The following is a 20,255-nucleotide window of genomic DNA, read 5'->3' on the forward strand; positions in this document are numbered from 1 at the left end:
AGTATACACTGGACACCTGCCCAACCTTCAGTAGTATACACTGTCCCACTCATTCTATCTGGACACCTGCCCAACCTTCAGTAGTATACACTGGACACCTGCCCAACCTTCAGTAGTATACACTGGACACCTGCCCAACCTTCAGTAGTATACACTGGACACCTGCCCAACCTTCAGTAGTATACACTGGACACCTGCCCAACCTTCAGTAGTATACACTGGACACCTGCCCAACCTTCAGTAGTATACACTGTCCCTGCACTCATTCTAGTCTAGCACTGTATTTGTGCTTTGGGAATATAGGCTCTCCCAGATGCTAATGGCTCATAGGAATAGACTACGTGACAACCAGGAATAGTCTGGTGACCACCGGAGAGACGGGTGGCAGCCGGAAAGTAGACGGCACCGGGGAGTGTTGGGCATCGTTACTTTCTAATGTAACGTCGTTAGGTTACTGGATTACTGCCCATGAAAAGAATCCCTTACTGTTACAGATTACCTTCTGAGAAAAGTAACAAGTTAGATTATTTTCCGTTACCCTACAATTTAAACCCATTTTGAATGCTTGTGCAAGTTGTTTACATTAGGCTATAGGCTACTGCCTACCGTCATTGCGTCGCATTATTACGGCCCTAATTAACTCTATGGTTAAAAACGAGAATGATACACACCATGAACTGACCATAGACAATATCCCCTTTACAGCTCTCTTTATTAACGAATATAATTCGCCACAATCGCCAGCCTATACACGTAGGACTGGACAGAAAGGCTGTTGCGCTGCGCTCCAATTAACCAGCCCTCTCCACGGCGCGCACCGTGGCGCATGAACAACAACACCACCACCACCGTGAAGTATGAACTAGATAGTTTATAAGAAATGGCACGGCGGCCATCCTCGCAGGTAGTGACAGTAACAGAATGAGAATCCTGTAACCTGTTATTTGGGGGGGGCATCACGGGGGGGCATCAACAACAGCCTGTTGATGATGATGAATGTTACTATGAAACTTAAACAATTCATTAAACTAGTACTCACCTAATGACGCAGCCACGGAGGATCTACCATGTTTAACGTAATTCCAAAGTGTTTAGCCTACATTGTTTAAGTCAAATACGCATGCAGTTTTTACTTTGGCTTAAAGCATGTTATTATTATTATTCTGCTTAGAGTATATTCCACCACCACCACCGGCACTGTCATAGCAGCTGGCTACAACCGAAACAACTTCCTCTTCCTCTTCAAAATAAAATCTACTTGTAACAATACTTTTATTTCTTCAGTGAACTTACAGGATATAGTAGTCGCAGGATGTATAGTAGGCTAGGCTATACTATCATAGAGTATTAGTATACTATGCGCTGCGCGTTGGGGCTTGGGAAGATAAATCACACAGAAGGCAGGAGAAATAGACTCCGGGCAGTCGGGACTTTATTATTTTTTAAATCTTGCACACAAAATGAACAGGGACACATTATAGTAACGGGATTACTGTTTTGGAAAACTAAGTAACTAACTACTAAATTGCAAAACTAACTAGTTAGTTTATAGTTACCAATAAAAGTACGTAGTCCCTTACATAACGCCGTTATTAATAGCGCCGTTACAACCAACACTGGCGCCCCAGCCTGTGACTTCCGTGAGAAAGAAGAACAACAAACCCACGGTGAGGCCTTTAGGGGGGCCATTCAAGCCTCAAGCGGAGCCTGCGGCACCACCAAGGGCAAGGTGGAGCCTGCGGAACCGTTGCGGCTTGAGAATCCACCATTCCTGAATAAAGTGCCTGGTGCTGGGAGTCTGGTGCAACTCACTGGGCCTGACCTGGTGAGAGCAGGAGTGGACCTGGTGAGACGTAGGAGGGGCCCGGACAGGAGTCAACCCACAGAGCCTAGTCCATCCACGCGCCAGAATGGTACCTCGCAGGCCCGGCAGAGTAGTTCAGGAGGAACGGATTGTGTGGCCCTGGTTTCTCCCTAGTGGGACTGATAGAGGGTATAGCTACTGACAAGTCGGGTCGGGACTTGATCACCCCGGCTGGGTCACCTGAGTGAGGGGTATGATGTTGGGAGACCCGAAACCCCGATGACCTTGGGATACATCACTGAGGATACGTCCCAGGTGCATCCATGTATTTTGTTATATGGCTGTATGCAGACCACCCCATGTTGTTCACCTTTTGCCTAAGTACAGGACTTATTGTGAAGTGAAAGAAGCATGCAACCAGTGATACAACAAGTATGGTCCGAAAGGAAAATCAGAGACCGTTTGGAGGATACCGAATGGGATACTTATATTGCTTTGAATCCTGTACAGAAGTTGTGAACTCACAGACACTATCTCCTCATATACTACAGTATACTACAGTACATGCCTGTGAAGGCAATGTCACTGACACCAGAACGATTTTCGCAAAACAATAAAACATGTTTATCTAAATAGCTGAAGAGACGTCTCAATGAAAGGTAACATGCTTCATACATGTGGTGACATTGTGTCAAAAGGAGAGGGGAAACACAAAAAACGTATTCACAGGTGTGAGACAAGCTTGGGAATGTCCCAATGCACTATGGGCAGGGCCAGTAAAAAAGGAATTCGCTGCAAACACCAGCCAATCCTTTGCTAGTGAACTGAATGTTTTTATTTTTTGTCTTTCTTTTATTTTTTTATCTTCAGCCAGGCTGTGTCAAGTGCAATCGAATGTGACGTCATTGACAAGAAAGAGCCAGTGTTGTGATGCTTGTGGTTGAGGACATACTGCCATGTTATGATTCTCATTCATTCTTTCATTCTTTCATTCTGTTATCCTGTTCATTGTTCTAAATAACCCGGGACTCCTGTGGAGCCCGTTCTGATAAACTGCTATCGACTTCAGTTTACTTGACAGGCTGGAATGGCCCAGAGGCGGATTATGTTTTCGACCGTCTGTCCATCCATCTACAGTATCCATCCGTGTGTCTGTGTGACCAGTTAATCTCGGCAACTATTGCGCTGATTACCATGAAACTTTGGACACTCACTCCCAGTAGACCAAGGAAGACCAGCTCAAATGTTTCAAATGGGCATCATCGTGGCACTATAACAGGCTATAACATCATCGTGGCGCTATAACAGGCTGCTTCACATTTTGGCCCACAACTTGAACTGTAGCACCGTACATTTTCCACCATTTTGCGTTTTCTTCAAAATACTCCGACACTACTTCGTTTTTGAGGGGCCTATGCCCAGTTTTCGGTGTCTGTAAACACAAACATTGAAGCCAAAAGTGAGGACAACAATCACACCCGTGTGAAATGAGGGGCGCTCTTGTCATCGTACATCGATTTATGTTAGCGCTACATAAGGTAGGCTACAATAAGATGGTCCCTTATTGGTCAAGCGCTCCCACCAACATGTGATTGCTTAGCCGATTTGCTCGTTTGCATATGACGTAAGTTTCCCCTTCAATGTCAATGGCGTTTAATGTTTTGATGTTTAGTTTACGTCATATTTAGCGGAATTCTGACGTCATTTCTCCATTCATTGTCAATGGCAAATATTGAGACGGGCGGGGACAAGATTTAGCGGACATTTGACTGGAATTCTCCTTTCATTATCAATGGCAAACGGGCGGGGACAAAAGCTGTTTATAGAGGGGGCTAGCGCACCTTAACAATCACTCTTGTGTGAAGTGAGGGGCGCTCTTATCATCATACATCATCACATTTCGGCCAATCACAATTGGCGTCCTCACTTTTCTGGCCTCACTGTATATCCTCAATTGCAATCCGGCCAATTGCTTTTTGCATAAATCATGAACTGATCCGATCTACCCCAAATTGTACTGACACAGGGGCCTCTAAAGAAGTGGAGCCAAAGGCAATTTCACTTCCACTACATATAGGCACGACAAATGTTAAATCACAGTTTTTGAGGGGCGCCAGCCCCTCCTATATCCAACTTTTAGTGTATGTTCACAAACTTTGTCCTACACAAACATCATACCCATTGACAATGAATGGAACATTTGACGTCATAGTGGCTGAGCAAATAGACACTGGTGTCTATTATCTGTTTTGTTTTTATTATAATTATTGTTATTTTTAACAAATGAGTGCAGAAATATAGTGCAGAATGTGATCAACTATGCACCCGTGCTCCTGTAACCGCTCCTATAGCATTAAAGTGGAGGAGGTTGCACAACCCTTGCCATGACTTCCAACCAGTACAGTAGCACTTACTATTGTTATTGTTCTGTGCCAGACTATGAAAAGAGTTTTAATATCTTAACCTTCTATGTTGCTAGTTTAGACTGCCTTATATAGGATAGAGGAACAGACTATATCATCTTAACCTTGCTTAACAGTGTTACAACACATCTTCGGCAACCTAAAGGTTGAGTGCTATTTTTAGATTTGAGTTCTGCTTTAAAATGCAATGAAAACTCATTCTTTTGAACTTGGAGTTAACTGTTAACCACATAAACTCTGTGTCAAGAATGTGTTCTATACCCTGTATTGTTTTCTTTGTATACAAATTAAATCATAATCCATAACAATGCTACAGTTTGCACAAGTATACTGATTACTGTTATTGAAGTTGAGAAGGTTAACTGACGCACACAGAAGCTCAAACATGGTGTCAAAGTAGTGGTGTAGAACTAAAGAACTGATCATACTCATCGGGGCGTCTTAACGGCACTTTTACTTAATCTGTTGAAACTGTAGTCAGCTTCAAGTACTCGAGTACAGTTTTGAAAACACTGAATTCAAGAAATGCTCACAACACCTTTATCTTCGAATCACAGCCTTAACGTGGGCCAACCAATTTTAAAATGTGTGCACGCGGTACTCTGGTCGAGCGTGTGCATGTTTAACCTTACATCATGGCTTGGCAACCTCAATTGCAGACTAAAGAGTAAGCTTGCCAGAATCGTTGGCATGACTGGACAAATTTAGTGAGGAATCCTCAGACCCAGCTGAGTGATCTTCTAGAGTCTAGACATCCTTAGAACCAGAAACAAAACGCTGAGCATTCTTCATGATAACTCTCAAACTTTATTCATTCAGTGTGAGATGATGAACTCAGGGGGGTGATATAAGGTGACACATGGAACAAAAATGCTTTTATTACACATAGTGATAGTATCACTGTTGCAATATCTTTTGTCATTCACTAAACTATAATTGACAAAAGAAGCCATGAAAGAACAAATGGCATAGCCTATTCCAGGCTTTCAGGGGCCATAACACAATGATCTGCAAGGCCATTGAAAGTTTGAATGCAAGACACCTATCTGCTCTTCAAGTTCAAGGGTTCAGTGTCTTGTTGACATATATTTCAACACAATGGCAGAAGGAGCCATGGGATTGGCCTGGAAACCTTCTGATGATCAGATAACTGCTTGGTTTTCACAGACACATAATCAAACAAACAGAAACAACAACAACAACAACATAGTACAAAGACAAACTTCCAAATGGACACAGAAATCAAAAACAAATCAAATAAATTCCTTTCCAACCTTCAATTGTTTCACTATTGAGTACCATCTTCTGAGACAGTTTTAAATAAAATGTTTATGTGTATGTATGATTTCATTGATTTGCATTAAAACGGTCTGTAATCTTTTGTATATTCAACTAATAGTAATAATAATGGATTGCATTTTTATAGCGCTTTTCTATGCACTACGTGCTTACTCAAAGTGCTTTACAATGGTCCATTCATTCATACATTGGGAGGTGAAGCGACTGTTTGTCACCAGCGTCCTCACTTCCCACATTCACACACCAATGGTGGCAACCACTGGAGGCAATGAATGTACGGTTCAGTGTCTTGCCTAAGGACACTTCGACATGTAGACTGGAGGAGCCGGGATTCGAACCGCCGACCCATGGATCATTGGACGACCTGCTCTACCTCCTGAGCTACAGCCGCCCCATAATAATTCATTTTGATGTATGTTTGACTCTGTGACCATTATGAGCTTTGAATACAACAAATGCAGAGGCATTCCCAAACACAATTCCTCAATATTTTAGGGAAGACAGCTTTCCATATTCTATCACATTTATTTATGGGACCGAAAGGACTTAATGAGATTAAAAAGGAAGTCTATATCAAATCACACAGATACACTCAATAGCTGAAGTTACTAAAATTGCACAAACACCATTGTTTCATGAAATCTTTGTCCGGTTTCAAGTTTCAACACAATGGTAATCTATAAAGTGATTCGCACTTTGCACTAAACTTTTAATCAATGGGGCTATCTTGAAGATTATGACAGGCCCTTGAAAGGCTGAAACATCGTCTTCATCTTTTTTCCCCCCCTCTGCCAATATTTGTTCTTTCAAGGATTCTGTTAATTATGAAGTACATTCTTGGACACCAAGACCACCAAAGAGCTCTAAAATGCACTGTTCCTGACGTCACAGCAGTGATAGGCCTGTTTCCTTCCTGCATGTACTGTAGGGTTGTGAGTTCAAATCTTATTGTGAACAGCAAACGCATTTTTATTATTATGAATAGGCTAATATAAGATATTTATTTTCTAATATGTTTTATTTATTTATTTTTTGGGGGGTGGGGGAGTCTTTTCAGTTTCTTAATATCATCACAAAATGATCTAATGCTTGTATTTGAATCTCGTGTTATGTCATATTACAATGAGACAAATTCACATGTTGTGTGGGCAGTTAAGTTGTATGGTGGTGTCATATCATAAATCACAGCCTCACAGATAGCACACGTGCTACATTATTATGTATGTATTCAACAGAGCAGCATGCTAACCTCCACTGAGGGGGGAGGAACTCATAAAGTTGTCAGTGGTTCAGATTTATCAACTGTTATCCTGGCAAACAGGGTTCCCACATCAAAGGCGTTTTGAATTAAAGAACGACACAGGATAGATAATAGCACATCGAAAGGATATCTTTTCAAAGTAAAACATGACAGATAAGAATATTGACGCATACTTGTCCATGCTGGTTGGATTACTCAACAGAAATGTATGTGGTGGTTTTTTTTTGGGTTTTTTTTTTTGTGAGTGACGCACCTAGCTGCATCATTTGTCATTTGTCACTTCTTTCTGTCTTCTTAGTAATCACAGTGTGCGAGGCGAGGGGGGGAGGAAAATAAAACAAGCATCAGTCAAGAGACCTTGGCGAATGCCAGCATGTGCGTAATGGGTTCTTCCTCTGTGAAGAGAATGTGAGTCCTGTGTTCTCTACCCCGGCATCATCTTGTTGCTCTGGTCCTAATGGCATTATTAAAGAGAGACTGTTCTGCCGGCAGTCATGTTATAGCCATATCAAGTGGCCATGCCAATATGCCTATTTTCCCTGAGCAACACAGTCATTTTGTAGTGCCAGATAGAAAACCCATAGATTTTTCCCATAGAGATTTCTGAAAATATGAATTATTTTAAACTTGCAACAAAGCCATCCAGGTTCCTGGTGAATCATTGGAGTTATATGAGATATGTCATATGACTGACATCACAGGCTAGCAACATGAAGTCTGAGATGATCATCAAAGCATCAAGTCTTTTAATTCAGCACAAAGTGCACCATAACTCACATCTTTCACATAGTTCAACAACAAAGGCCCTTGCCATAAAGAAGTTGTTGCTTCACAAAAGAGTGCCTCGATCTTGTCTATTTTACAGTTGTGTCTTATCAGTACAACAATAGTGGCGTCTTAAGGGAATGAAAGCCTTTTAAAATAGTCTACACACTGTCGAGAGCATATGAAGCAAATGGTACACTATGGGTAATTAAAGCCAGTGTTTGCATATTTGTTGTGCTGTTGACACAGCTGTATATTATTATTGTTAGTCGCACACAATATGTCATGCTTCTCAGCTGGAAGTCTCAGTTCATGGAAATGTCATTTTATTAGAAAGACAAAAAAAAGAAAAAGAAAAGGAAAATGAATACAAAATTAAACACATTTAGCATAAAGTTAGTTAGTTGAATTCACCATTTGTCAGCCTTCTGATTGGTCCCTAACTGACTAACCAGCAGGCCTTAATCGTTCCACTTTGTTTATGTTGAATTTGCTAAAACATAATTTTTGGAAAAAACTAAAAACAAACATGATACTGTATGCCCAGTCACCATGCTGCACATGTGATGTTCATTTTTACTGACAAGTTTAAAACAAGAATTGAATGCACAGAATATCAATACGAAGCAGCTAAAAAACACATTATTTCAATGGTATTTAATGGAGAGAAAGGATTTTTGTCCAACCATGAAACGGCAACCAATAGGTGCAAATAGGGGCACAACCAGGGCCGGGACTTGACAAAGGGTGAATTGGCTGTTAGACAGGTATTATACATATAGGCTACCGTATCTCTGAATGGCTGCCTGGAAAAGAGCTGGAATAGGATTCAGGCCTGCATGCACCTGCACACTACAGTTATCAATGTTGTTAGTCAGGATTCAGGCCTGCATGCACCTGCGCACTACAGCTATGAATGTTATGTTAGTCAGGAGGCCTGCATGCACCTGCACACTACAGTTATGAATGTTATGTTAGTCAGGATTCAGGCCTGCATGCACCTGCACACTATAGTTATGAATGTTATGTTAGTCATGAATTTGGTTATAGCAATACTATTTAGTAGAGTCTAGAAAAAACAGCACAGACAATTCAGCTGTCAATATGGAGAAAATTAATGGATTCTGTCTTGGCTCAGTATGGTGTTCCAGAGACAGACATTTGTGTAAACAATATAATCATTAACATATTATGTTTGACAGTTTTGAGAACAGTTATGTCTGTTTTTTTAAAGGAGGGACTCCACTGTTTTTGTTACTGAGGATAATGGACGCTGAAGAATCTTTGACACATTGTGAGCTTGTAGATGAGCTATTTTCAAATTGCATTTGTTTATAGGGTTAAATTGATTTTTATGCTATATTCACAAAATGCACAAAAAGTACATAATGACCCACATACCATCTGCACTTGCAATATGAACACTTAGCTGAGTGAGGATCCCCTGTATGACCCCACTTTGAGAACCATGCCCTAGGCCTAGACGACCACCTACATTAGGTTGCCTATGCCTAGAAACACCCCTGAGAGAGATACCGGATAAAATGAAAGACAACAGTTCTGGCTTAATTAAAACCAAGGCCACTGGGACTATCTGTAATGCCAGAGGTATGGGTCTTAATATCTACTGTACACCACCTCTGAGCAAAACCTCATTATTCTCTCATGTATTTCACTGGAGCTTGAGAGATGTTTTCTTTCAACAGTCTCGTGTGATCCTTTTCCAACTGTACATGCAGACGCTCTAGTACTCTAGTACTTAATAAAGCTGGCATTCCAGACATGATCATCTTAAGAGGCAGTAGATGAAATCTTCATTTAGGAAATGGTACAAAGTACTTCTTGGCAACCTATAGCTGCTTTATTCTCCGACAGAAGAAGTGAAAGAAAGAGGGGAAGAGAGAGATGGCAGGTCGGGAGGGGCTAGGGGGGCTTGGTGGGTGTATTTCTTACAAGGAAAAATCTGCTGAGGGCAAATTTCCATTCAGCCAAATTCTGCAGGCAAAACAGAACAAATGAAAACCATGACAGTGCCCAACAGTTACATAACAATAGCCCTCTGTACACAAACATTTTCTAACAAAAGGACCCTGCAATAAGAATTCTGATCATATGTTAGCAATGAAATCCCTCTGCATTACTGAGCAGCTGAGACTGGGACATTAAGAAAAAGCTCGATGGTAACTAATCAACACAGCTAGCTTTTCATTGACATCCCACAACATATTATATCCCAGGAGCATGTATGCTAGGGTCAGCATTCAGGAATTATTTACTCAGCAATCAGATACAAACTGTGTAGTATGTCAAACCCATAAACACACAAACACGGAAAAGGTTGCCCTCTAGTGTTGGATATTAAGATAACTTTGTCTCTGACTCTGGGTATACATGCACATCTTTAACTATTTATCAAGAGGTGCATGCATTGTTATCAGGTAAATATAGTATACACATTAATGACAGTGACATAACCAATATAGTGTTAAGTATGCTGAACCCACGCCACTTTAAGTTGTACCACGAGATAAGCAGCAGGCCACCCGGTAGTAGGAAATGAGCCATGATTGGTAGGATTAAAAACAAACACAAAGACTTCCGGTGTATTGTAGAAAGTGTACTAATCACATTTCAGAACAACATTTTATTCTTTACGGTCATTGACTGTTGAGACAAGTGATGGGTTGTTGTAATACAAACTAGAAAACTTAATTTTGCCTTTCGTGCAGCTCATTTTTATTTTGAACACGATGGCAGTGCATGGGGCCCTCACTCACAAGTTTTCCAGCGTGAGAGGTGGTTTCATTCAATTACAAAAAAGGGCTTCAACTTAGCAGTCAAACTACAAACTAAAGGCAAAACATTTGGTACACTGAAACTCGTATTTCTCTGCTGTCGGCCAGAAACCAGCTATGTCCAAATTATTAACTTTTCAGGAAATTAAAAAAGTTTTTAGAGCACAATTCTATTATCAAAGTTGGTATGGTGACTAACATTGTGACATATTTTGCCTTATTATCATCATCACCAAATCCAGCTCAAGTGGTCACTTTAAGTTGAGTTGGGTGGTTTGACCAACAGTTTGAGGATCCAATGGAGAAGCACTTTTAATTGGTTCAATGTCACACGCACACATACTCGCACGCAAAAAAGTTGGAAAATGGATAGCTGGTTTCTGCACGACAGCAACAAGTATAATGAAGACAACAAAATACTGCAAGTCAGAAATTTTACTTTTCAGGCTTGAAACCAAAACAACTAATATCCGAGGTAAATAATGAAAAGAAATGACCACTAATTTCCTCTCCAAAATCAGTTAGTTGTAGTGATAGCACAATAAAAGGATAAAATAATTCTGAACAAACGCAAGTACACAATTGCGAACACTGTAAGATACGAATACAAATAACATTGTATTTCTGAAACACATTCAGAAAGTTCAACAACAAAGGTAAAATGTTGAATGGCTAATTGTCAGACTATTTGAATTTTTAACTAACACCAGGGCTCCACCGGGCGCGTCACCGTCACCGTCACAGAATGTTCCCTTTTTAATCAATGAAGGGTGGCTCCACTGCCCGCGTTGCGTCGCGTCTCCGTCACCATTAAAATTGAAGCGGTTCGTTTTTTGACGCACGCGACGGAGACGCAACGCGCCCGGTGGAGCCCTGGCGTTAGGATCTTCACTCAGAGATGGATGATAGAGTAGTGTATAATGTAGTTTATTACAACAACCTGTGACTCTTCCTTCAAGCCTGTGCTACTTGCACAGATAACCCTAACCCCCTTTTTCCTCCAGCAGGCAATGTTAACGACAGTTTTTCTTCTATAGCTCTAAGGTAGCGCATGTCTGAGACATGGCGTTGTATATGAAGGTGTTGTTGAAGGGTACAAACTGGTGGGTAATGATCTTTATTCCTTCTTGAGCAGCTGAACCTAAACCAAGCGGATACAAAATACATTATTTGTCTGAGCATTGCCGCTACAAGAGGTGAAGCCACATTAGAATCTAAGTCAATTTGAGATTAATACTGAAAGACCCACCTCCCAAAAATGCAGCGACTGTGTGTGGCTCTGCAGCACCATAGCGACAGCTATAGATTACAAAAAGAAAAGAGAGAGGGGGGAATTTGAGAGGGGATAAAATGACACAATATGACATTTGCAATGTACCACAGCCTGCAGGGATTGCCATATCCATAAATTCCATAGTGACAAGAACTCACAACTCGTGGACATAATCATCTTTGATGTTAACGTTCAGGCTGTACTCCTGCAGCAGACTGTTCACACACAGCTTCAGCTTGCTTATGTCCTCTTCCACCTGGTAATTGTAAACCCCTGAGAAGAGCGATAGAACACATGTATGAATATCAACCCAAATAAAACAGCCAAAGTCTGACCTGAGAAGTATGGGGGGCTTTTTTCTTATTATTATTTTTTTACTGATAGCAGCTGAAGTCCTTGTCATGTCTGTCTATCTATCAGGTCCTCCTGGTACACATAACACCACAGACCACTTTCTCAGCACGCTGAGGAAGGCTTGAAGTTTTTATTTTAAACTGGCAGTCTTGACTGAGGGGGCTAGATGGTCTGGTTGAGGGGGTGACACCCCCCCCCCCGTCCTAACACTGGGCCTGGCATAGGAGCCCATATTTCACCCTGTGTGACAATGTTGTAGGTGTTTAGACATTAGACACAACACAGAAGTCTAACCTGGGTACCGGGAATGCTGTTGGAAGAAGCGATCAACAGAGCGTAGCATGAGGTAGAGCACCATCTCACTGTCTGGATTGTCCATACAGGAGGCTGGGGAGACAAAACATACAAACATGATCATCACACTATCCTGCCAATACAATATGTAGATATCTTCAGTGGTCTCGCTCAAGCTGGATAGGCATAATAGGAAGTGCAAAAACAAATGACTGAAGCAGTTGATAAGGATTGACTAAAAAGAAAGTCAGATGGGGTTGGGGGCTTATATTACAACTTACTGATTTCATCTTTATTTACTGAGTCCACGCTGTATTCCTCTGCAAGAGACCTGCAGCGCACCACCCTCAAGAAGGCTGCATTTTTACCTGGACACAAAGATATTATGTACTACTATACAGCCAGGCCACAAGCTGTCTTCTTCAAATGTACCGCAGCAGTTCTCATAGGAAATGCATGCCTTCAAAAACCTTAAACAACTGTGCTACTGTAATATGGAAATATCTGATTGAAATGGTGCTCTGAGCTCAATCAATAAGATTTGATTTATATGCAAGGTGCAATGCAGGGGCAGTTTACATAATTCACAAAAACACGGCTGCACATGGCCGCGTGCACAGGAGTTTCTCTCCACACATATCTGCACACACAAATGGTTTGTTGGTGCATGCAATATTTCCTTACAAAATAGTTTGATGTCCTTTTCAGAGATGCTCTCCGGTGGCTAGTGAGAAAGAACGATAAACCATTTAAATTAAAAATCATGTTTGTCCAAAATGAACTGAATCCTTAAACAGGTCGGACAACATACCTTTCCCACAGACTGCAAGATACATTCAACATGCTTGGACACAGCAGTAGTGTCCTGTAGGGCCTTTTCCCTGTAACTAGAAACACATGTCTTCATGTCACACAGCAACAACATATTACACACAAAGCATGTCCTGTGTTTATCTAAGGGACACTGGCTAGTAGCTCCCCGGTTCAAGAAGCATCATTTTAATCACTGGATGCTATTGCATATTTAAGTATGCCACTTCAATGCAACTGTAGTAATGGTAATTTCTGTTAATTTTGATGCATGTGCTCAACCCTAACTCAACAACAAAAAGGAGCTTCTGTTCCAATGCCTTCTGCAAAGGCTATCAATTGTTTTCAATCAGGAAAATACAGTATGTTCATTTGGGCACACTTACACATTCTGGAGGTTGATGAACTTTTGAGAGTCTGCAATCATATCTGGAATGGTCCCTCTCATAGGCATGTTACCAGTGCCTTCATTCTGAATGAACTCTTTGACAGCTCGCAGCATCACCCAGAAGGATGGGGTCTGGTATTTCCACATACAAACATGCACACAAACAATACCTCTGCATTTACGTTTTACAATGTGCGTTTTGTGCATCCTAGTGGATTTCCCCTGGCAAAAAACCCCCTGTATTTATCTACTGTGCTATCTCTAGAGATATGTGTTCATCCCCATGCTGCTGTGGAATTTGTGTACAGCTGATGTAAGGTGTAAAATGTTGATGATCATAAACGTACCTGTGATGTGATGTTATTACACGGCTCACTATTCAAGAGGTCATCCAATTCACTAGGAATCTGCAGTGATAAGACATGAGGTCTGATTTTACTTGTGCCATTGAAGAACTGTGACAAGAACCTAGAGCCTGATTTATACTTGGTTGCACATGCACTTCTTCGCACTGTAAGCTTCTACCGTTTAGATATGAAACATTAGATATTAATGCAGAGATGGAACTTGGTTACGGGTGAAATAGATGAGAAGGATTTAAGAGCAAGGAGAAGACAGACCCTTCAGAGGGCTGCTCTGGGTAGAATGTTGCTGGCTACATGACACTTTGTAATAAGTCAGCAAAGCATGGCCCCCGACGTACAATACGATTGATTGCATACATAGTTAGAATTAACTTTGTATTAACTTTTTATGCATTTTCTCCATTCAATACCTAATTCAACTAGTTTTCTTTTTATAAAGTTGTTTTTATTTTGTTTCTGTAAAGTGACTGAGTATTTAGAAAAGTGTATTATTATTACTACCAATGCACAATAGTTTTAGAAATCACACAATCAGCATCCAAACACTCGTTTTGAGTAAGCACTGGAAGAAAGTTTATGTCATGACAAAACCTTCTACTCAGAGGACAGTAGGCATGCATCTTTCATTTTTGAGTAGGCATGCCTCACTATTTCACTTTATGTAGGCACACATAAGTCTTTCACTTTGATTAGCACCCCCAAAACAAACAAAACATTTCTCATCAGATCTGTACGAGACACATACCGTCTGTAGGTGATGTATTTCTCATTCAAAACCACGGATTTTGTCTAAACGTGACCCAATGAAAAGGTAGTGATGTGTTCACCTTGGTAGGGTTTAAAGCGGTGTTGACGTTCTTTATAGCCTCCTCAAAGTTCTCTTCATCTTCAGGAACGCCATTCTCATTCTTCAAAATCCCTAAAGGAAAAGGCATATGCAACTGATTAAAAAAAAAAAAAAAACGATATCATGCCAATACATGATAAATCCATGAACACAGCTTTGCATTGCTGCGATGAATAAATTAAAATAGGAAGTAAAGATGGACAGAAGGAAGGGAGTATAAGGAAAGAAACGAATGGCACCTACTAGGCAAATAAAGACTACTAGGGCACAAAATATACCTTCCCGAATCAGCCGTTTGAAGGCCTCCTTCTCTGGGTACGTTTTTGGTGGTTGATAATCGTGCTAGAACAAACAAAAGCAAAAATGACATTTCTTTGTTGTATAAAGATGAAATCAGGGTATCAAACGTTTATCTTTTGCCACAGAAATATTACTATACCTCAGTTAGCCACTTCTCCAAGACTTTGGCAACAATAATAATCCACGGAGTGTGACTATGATCCTATTGGCCCAGAGAGAAATCATTAGTTATGTGACAAATTGTCCAAAATTGACTCAGGCAAACACAGCAGACACAAACACGCACCTTTTTCTCAAAGCTGTCCAGGTCATAGGATTGGATGTGTTTTTTTAAGGCAGCAAATGGCTGGTCTAACCGCAGATCTTCCAAGGCATTGTCTGGGTGAGATTCAACCACTTAAGTAGGAGATGGAAAAAAAAACTTTAAATTGGTGTTTATCAGTATGCATTTAATTGGTCTACATAATAGTTATCCAGCCATTGATAGATATTACTGCACATTTCGAGATATAAATTATCTTCTTTGGCGAGTCAAATATTAAGTTGATCAGGATTCAGGAATGATATTCACCAGAATTAATGAATGAATTTTTCACTATAACTATTATTATTGAATATACTTAAGAGTACCACTAATGGTAGGGACTTAGGTCACATTCATACCAGAGAGCTTTGCTGCGATTAAAACGAATCCTGCTGCACATTTTCAGAAAGTGCACTTCGTTTGGCAGGTGTGAAGGCTCATTCGAATCGTAATGCGTATCAATGAACCGCATTATACTCCGAGGAAAAACGGGGGCACTTGATTACGATTCGGTGCAGGTGTGAATGCAATCCGCAGTAAATAAAGGAAATTAAGCAAACAATGTGGCGGGTGAGGAGCTGAACACAGTTGGAGACGGAGAAGGCATATTCTACGCAGCGCAAAGATGTCCCGTTACCGTGGATAGACGTGGTCGAATGAGGAGACTGAAGCCCTGATCTAAATGAGAACGAGTACATTAATCAATGCACGTTATAAGTATAATTTTATCACCATAGATTTATCATTTCACTGTGTAGGCTAGTTTATGAATGGACATTGATAAAGGTCCCCCCTGCTGCGTTTCCAATTGCTGCGGATCATGACAGTGTGAAGGCAAACCGCAGCAAATTAAATATGCAAGAATCCCATTTCTCCGCCCATACGCATCCGAGTCTACCGAAGTATTAGGTGAGAATGTGACCTTAATGTTGCCCTATCTTCTAGGAATCCTGATCATCAGCAAATTCATCTAAATTTTGTTCATCGGACATACTTAACCCCTCGCAGATTGTGTGCTATGCGGATTTTAAATAATCATAACTGCACTTTCTGCACTCCGAACACCATAGGTACATTCTTTCATATGGCGTGGGAGTGTCCGAATGTCCTCACATTTTGGAATCTGGTTGCTGCTAAACTTTCGATTATTCTACAAATTAACATTACACCCTCCCCATCTCTATTCTTATTAAACGATGTATCCCAATTGCCTTTAAATAATACCCGTATTCGTGTCTTCTTTGCTGGCGTAACGGCCGCAAAGAAGATGGTTGCTTCGCACTGGAAACCACCTCACACATTGACGTTTCGCCAATGGGCTTGGACCTTTTTAGATATCATCTATATGGAATTGTCAACAGCAAGATTGCACGGAGCGAAAGAAGTAAACATTGATATTTGGTCTGATATTGCAGATATGGTTAAGGACATGATTTAGTCATTATTATTATTTCTTTATTTTTCCCTATTGCACAGTGGTAGGAGTCCTGACATTTTGTGACATCTTTGAGAATGTGACCTTAGAGCAACTCACCTGTATGCTCTTGCACCACTAGTCTCATGTAGCCGACTAGGCCATATGTTTTACAAACTAGGAACGGTACAGATGTGCTCCACAGAACTGAACCGAGCCTCAGGCATGTGCTGTTGAAATTATATAGACAAATACAAAATATTAACTCAAACTGAATTTCACAAAAGATTACTTAGAAGATAATAACAATAAAATAGATATCTATAAAATTATGAGGGAAACAACAACAATAACAAAAAACGGCTCGTCAGATTTCGGCTCGTCAGAAAATGTCAGTAGCACAGAAGAGCCCCCCAAACCTCAAATTACGTCACATTGTAGGCTCTACAGAGCCGAACCGACTTTTATTCGGCTCTAAAATAGGAGTATGAATCGGCCCTTATGCAGAGCAGAGCGACTTACAATAATAGTAAATTGACAAATAAAAAGCAAACTACTGAGCTAGACACTAAGGCACTTTCAATTCTCAAAGTGCATTGTTAACAGATCATTACAATACCTCTCTGGCAACTGAACACCAATAACCAGGTTGAACCTGTGAAAAAACTCTGGGTCATTGTCCAGGAGCTTATCTGGAGTCTGCAGGAGAAACAGGTGATACATATAGGCCATGAGTGTAAAATTATTAATTATCAACATAGAAATAATATATGGTGCCTTGAAAAAGCCAATGAACACATCTGCATAAAACAAATGCTTAACAAAATACAATCAAATGGGCAGGTGTATGCACAACGGAGGATACAAAACAAAAAGAGGGAGATGGATATTTTCCTGTTTACATTCATGTAACAACACAACAGAAACAACCAACCTCCTCCACAAAGTTTCCAGAGACATCACTGTTCAGCTCTTGCAAGAGTTCAGTGGCAGCCTGTGCTCTGTTCTGAGAGATAAGGTAAGGTCAGCACACACCAAAAGTATACCAATACTTAGGGAGTGTCCATGTTTTACTGATTGTTACAAACAGTGTTTATAATGAAGTCGTAGGGAGGAAGGATATGAGAGACAGATGGCAAAGCAAAGACATATCAGCAGAACATACCTTTCCTATACAGTTGTGGGTGAGGAAAAAGCTGAAAGAGAGGAGTGTCATACATATTCAGAGTCAGAACAACACACCACAGCGCTGCAAAGGGTGAAATCAAAACCACTGCCTTACTTGTTACCAACATCTTCCCCGGAAACAATGTGTCCATCGACGATGGTGAAAGCTCCAATACCTGTGAACAACAATAATTTCACTGTAATCTTGAAGAAGTGACATTAATATCCTTTTCTATTATTAGTTATTTATTGAAAAACACAGATGTGCATTTTGCACTTGACATGCATCCTGCATTGGAAGTCACTAGAACCAGGAATGTGTTTCAAGTCTAATATTGTTAAAATGGAGTTTGAAGTTGCATGGGTTCATATATAATAACTAAAGATGGGGGCATGTCTGATCAAATTAACATAAATATCTAAATATTGAATTTGAATCAAGCAACAGAGGACCTGGGGGTACACACAGGTCACACAAACCCTGAGCACTGCAGACGCTAAAATAAACCCAGAAGTGTTTTAAAGTGAAACACCCTTTAAATGTTTCATCATCATAATTATATAAACCACATTCACCTGGAAGAACGAGGTTCTTCAGTATCTCTGTCCCAGTTGCAGTGGCGTTGATGAGACACACGTGTGCATTCTCAAGGGCCTCTTGACCATGGTCACCCCACAGTCTGAATGGACATCAAATATGTTATCATCAGTGATAGGCGGTAAAGTACGTTTCGTTCACTTGAGTACTATACTTATAGTAAGTTTTGGGTATGGGGAATAAAAAGAATTATAAATTAACCACTAAAGCCGCATTTCAAATGTAATGAAATAGACTCAAGCTCACAATGTGTCACGATCGTGGTGGGACACTGTAGATCTGCTAATTTCACTATTATTGATATTTTTGTACTCTTACTCCAGAACTTTAACTCAAGTATATTTTGTAAAAGTACAATTTGACAGAGCAACTTTCACTTGTAGTTGAGTAATATTTGACCACCAGGACTCAAGTACTGGAGTACCATTCACCATCACCATGGTTGTTATGCATTGCCATATGACATGTAGTAGTTTGCAGTGCACCAACTAAAAACGTCTTCCATTCTTCATACCAGGACTATTATAATTAAAAAGGTAGTCGTCGTGCTATTTGTCAGAAATTGTCACGTTAAACTGACGGTAATGAATGATGGCAAACATATTAGGCTAGTCGATCAGTCAGTCAGTCAGTTAATATCATATCATTCAATCATAACAACGGTTAGCTAGCTAGCGTTGTCCTGGACTGTCAAACCCAAATGCCCAGCAATGGTAACGTTATTTAACGGGAATACTTATTACATTAATTTAACAACGTATGGATTATACATCAAAGCAACTCCGTTATTATTTTTACCTGAGTTGTCTGTCATATTTCTGTTCTTTTGATGCTTTGGTGGCTGCCATGGTAAGCTGAAGCTCTACAGGGAACTTACAAATGCATTCTACCGTTCAAAACGGTGGATTCGACACGCAGAAGTTTTCATTGCTACATGGCTACATGTGTTTCTAATCCGTAGTTTCGACACAACGTTTGGCCACTAGGGGGAGTATTTAGACCATTTTTATATGAGTATGTGATTGAATGTGAGACCATGGATGAGACAGGTCTCGTTTATCGATGTAAAAGGCATGCAGTGATGCAGTTGTTTGTGTGCTAGTCTGGTGTGCTAGCCTAGACCCCAAATAAATCCAGTAGGAAAAAAAAGAACCAGAAGGTAACGCATCCAAAAACTAGGCATACTAAATATTGTTTATTGTATGCCTATTTGTTTCGTTAAAAAGTTATATATTCTGGCACTAATCATTGACAACCATAATGTTTCAATAATGTCTACTCTAGTAGGCTACGCGTAGGCTACTCTTTGTATTCATCCTGTAGCCTGCTGCCTGAGCTCTTTGATTCTGTTTACTAAACAGAAGAAGATGTCATTATGTCAAGGGTTTTGGACCCATGTTTGGACCGATAATTGTGCCATTATGCCAGCTGGGCAAATCTTCCATGGTCATTTAGCTGATGTTGCTGTGCTGTGGCAATGGCCAGATAATTTCTTTTTTTCTTTTAACTAATCAAGTCTAAAAAGGAAGAAAGTACTAGGCGGCTACATTAATAAAATATAATATAATAATGAATATAACCTATGCCAAACGAATGCTACTTATTGATCTAGCGGCTAGCCCTATTCCCTATTAGACAACTGCTTGCAGTGCACCCATAGGTAGCAACCTCTGTAGCAACGGGTTGGTGGTTGAACTTGGAAGTTAATTTGAGTCATAGGTCTACTTCTCTTGTCTGTGTCATCTTTCAAATTGTAGGCTAATGTAATCTGTTCTGCAAATTAATTTAATTTCA

General features: G+C 40.4%; 1 protein-coding gene across 1 annotated transcript; it reads right to left on the minus strand.

Moving 5' to 3' along the window:
• Positions 1-10,156: 10,156 nt before the first annotated feature.
• Positions 10,157-19,381, minus strand: nae1 (nedd8 activating enzyme E1 subunit 1). Its single transcript, XM_080759515.1, has 20 exons — positions 19,260-19,381; positions 18,440-18,543; positions 17,979-18,039; positions 17,862-17,892; positions 17,631-17,702; positions 17,316-17,395; positions 16,817-16,926; positions 15,265-15,374; positions 15,118-15,180; positions 14,957-15,020; positions 14,659-14,750; positions 13,814-13,873; positions 13,465-13,598; positions 13,080-13,155; positions 12,953-12,992; positions 12,550-12,636; positions 12,269-12,361; positions 11,779-11,893; positions 11,597-11,646; positions 10,157-11,488 (listed from the first exon to the last, which is right to left on the minus strand). Exons 1-20 carry the CDS (start codon positions 19,307-19,309, stop codon positions 11,379-11,381), a joined length of 1,602 nt encoding a protein of 533 aa, XP_080615641.1. The 5' UTR covers positions 19,310-19,381; the 3' UTR covers positions 10,157-11,378.
• Between the last annotated feature and the right edge of the window lie 874 nt (positions 19,382-20,255).

This window comes from Protomyctophum bolini, assembly GCF_963924005.1.
Source record: "Protomyctophum bolini genome assembly, chromosome: 1".
Lineage (NCBI taxonomy): Eukaryota > Metazoa > Chordata > Actinopteri > Myctophiformes > Myctophidae > Protomyctophum > Protomyctophum bolini.